This window comes from Penaeus chinensis, chromosome 5 (genome assembly GCF_019202785.1).
Source record: "Penaeus chinensis breed Huanghai No. 1 chromosome 5, ASM1920278v2, whole genome shotgun sequence".
In the NCBI taxonomy this organism is placed as follows: Eukaryota; Metazoa; Arthropoda; class Malacostraca; order Decapoda; family Penaeidae; genus Penaeus; species Penaeus chinensis.
Genome location: NC_061823.1, coordinates 19,799,241 through 19,801,740, shown reverse-complemented (window position 1 = coordinate 19,801,740; position 2,500 = coordinate 19,799,241). Strand labels below are relative to the sequence as shown.

The 2,500-nt window shown below is 52.4% G+C and overlaps 1 protein-coding gene across 4 annotated transcripts in view; it reads right to left on the bottom strand.

Annotated features, from left to right (window-relative positions):
- The window catches only part of LOC125025426 (LIM domain-binding protein 3-like), a gene marked incomplete at its 5' end in the record, with an annotated part of 36,676 nt that overhangs the window by 29,514 nt on the left and 4,662 nt on the right, over positions 1–2,500 (bottom strand). For 2 of the 4 annotated variants that reach the window (XM_047613432.1, XM_047613433.1), the window contains 2 exon segments: positions 1,158–1,343; positions 2,297–2,410. In XM_047613432.1, the coding sequence (XP_047469388.1) occupies positions 1,158–1,343; positions 2,297–2,410 (300 nt within the window). 4 annotated transcript variants of the gene reach the window in all.

The following is a 2,500-nucleotide window of genomic DNA, read 5'->3' as shown; positions in this document are numbered from 1 at the left end:
CTTGGTGGGTTTCTTTTTTTTCTTCGTTTTCTGTTTCTGGAGAAGCAATCTCTCCTCTTTTTTTTAAACAATTGTCAGCTGGTTCACTTCAGCGTCTTATTCCTTTGTCCCTTTCCTATTTTCTTCATTTATTTTATGGTTTTGTCGTCAGTTCACTTCCCAAGATTACAAGAACACAAAAAAAAATAAAGTCACATCAGGATCAGAGCAAACCTGTCAATAGGGAAAAGCTGGATTTATCACTTGTCTTCCTTTTCCTGCTTATACTTGCTCCTACTTCTTCCAAACGAGGAGCGTTTTTGTTTGTTTGCTTGTTAGCTTTTTAGAAAACTTCTTTAAAAGGCTGTGATTTGAATTCTCCTCACAGATACCACGACAGTCTCCGCCGACTTTCCACTGACGTCAGCGGAGCTCATTCTCGTCTTGCGAGAGAAATTCCTTGAGGAGTCCTCAGGCTTCATCGCGGGTCAAGGGATGTAATACGTCCTTCTAATCCTCACCGTCTCCCTCACGTTGACCGACTGCACTTCCGGCTGCACCGGCTTGGGCCTCGGCACGACCAGTCTGACCGTTTCCTCGACGTCCATCGAGCTCACTTCGCGAGCTGCAGGTGGGGGGCGCAGAGAGAAGGTGTACTCGACCTCCGGCTCGTCTTTCGAGGGGAGGGGCAGCACGACGTTGTCCTCGAGCTCCTCCAGCCGAGATGTCGTCACTTCGTAACCTAAGGAGCGGCTCCTCCCACCCTCGGCACGCTGCGCGAGGCGGAGAGTGTCCAGACTCTTTTCTAAGTCCGCTTCGTGCGAGGCCGTGGCGCTCCTTCGCCGCAGAGTCAAAGTCGGTGTGCTCTCTTCCTCGAGGGCCTCGCCCTTCCCTGGGTCCTTCAGCTGAACAATCTGGCCCCCGATGTTGAACGTCGTTTTGTTAATCTTCATAAAATCGTCTTTCACTTTACCTCCACTGGGCGCTGCTGCTGCTGCTGCTGTTGCTCCGGATGCGGCTACGGCGGAATTCCTCCTGCGAGGCGCAGCCCTCGACCCACCGCCCTCCCGGCCCCTAACTGCACCGCCCTCGCAACCCCCCTGCATGGCCTCCCCCTCCTCCTCTCCCCCTCCCTGACCGTCCACACCCCCCAGGGCAGCCAGCGGCGGCCTCCGTACCTTTTGCTTCATGACAAGCTCGTCGTGCTTGGCCTTGGCCGCCAGGGCCTGGCTGTGTGGCGCTAACTGAGGCTGCTTGTCGCCCGAGATGTGATCGTCTTGCATCTTCAGGTGAGAGATGCTACCGATCCCCATGTCGGAGCGCGCCTTGGCGGACGGCTGCACGAGTGGCAGTGTGCGGTACGGCTGCACGACATAACACACCGTAAGAGTCCCGCTACACAGACACTCAACACCCTACTCGGCCCTCAGCACCGCCCGCACTGAGGCCGTGCTGAGGGCGCTTCCCTGATGATTACAGTGATAACTCCTAGCTTGTGTCACACCAGAACATCATACCTTAGGTGATTACATTAAGGCAGCTCAACACCAGCACTTGTAACTGTACCACTGAAGTGAAGCAGCACCGCGACTTGGGGCTACACGAGGAAACTTTGTGCACAGAGAAATGATAAGAAATAACTTATATGAAAAAGGTCTAAGAAAAGTGCCTCCTATCTCTCAGCAGGCAAGTAAGTCTGGTGCTTGGACAGACAATCTGCTGCTCATTTACATACTAAATTAATTAACAACCTAGAGTCAGGGACTATACAGTGGAACTTGTCGCAAACAGCTGATATCATTAAATATCACAGACACTATAGGAAACTGGAAGTCTGACATTGCTAAAATGGATCAATGAGCTAAATCTATTTTAACATGACCACTGCAAAGCTGTCCTTTGTTTGATACATTTATAACAAGGCTAAACAAAGTGACATGCTCAGCTAAGATGAGTTACAGGAGGTACATGCATTCACTATAGATAAATTTATAAAGTACGGTGAATACACCTCAAAGATAGAGGGAGAAAGAGAGAAAGTAGCACATAGCTTGGATCAGAATTTACAAATACTATAATATTCTATCAACCAGAGACACTCTCAGCATAACTTGAGAGCCAGAGAAGGTGAGAAAAGGGGGCGGGAAGGAGAAGAGACGGGTTTCCAGGGTGGAAGGGCCAGCCCTGGCACCCGTTCTCCTTATAGTGGGAGGTGGGTAGGCGAGGTCTTGCCCCCTTTCTGAAGGAGGGGAAGGTGGTTGGACCAGCCCTGGTGAGGGCGCCGCCGCCTTACGTGACCACACCAGCGTCAGTGTACCTGGCTCTGGATCGACAGCGCCTCCATGTTGACAGTGGGGCTCCGCTGCGGCAGTTGAGAAAGCTGGGACTTGAGGGCGAACTGGGTCTTTGGGAGGGATCTCACAGCCGGGTTCTGGCAGGGAAGGACACGAGAAGGCAAGTTTATAAGGGGGAGCCGGAGCGCTGCGAGGCAGAGAAAGCGGGAGCGCCCGGGCACAGGGGG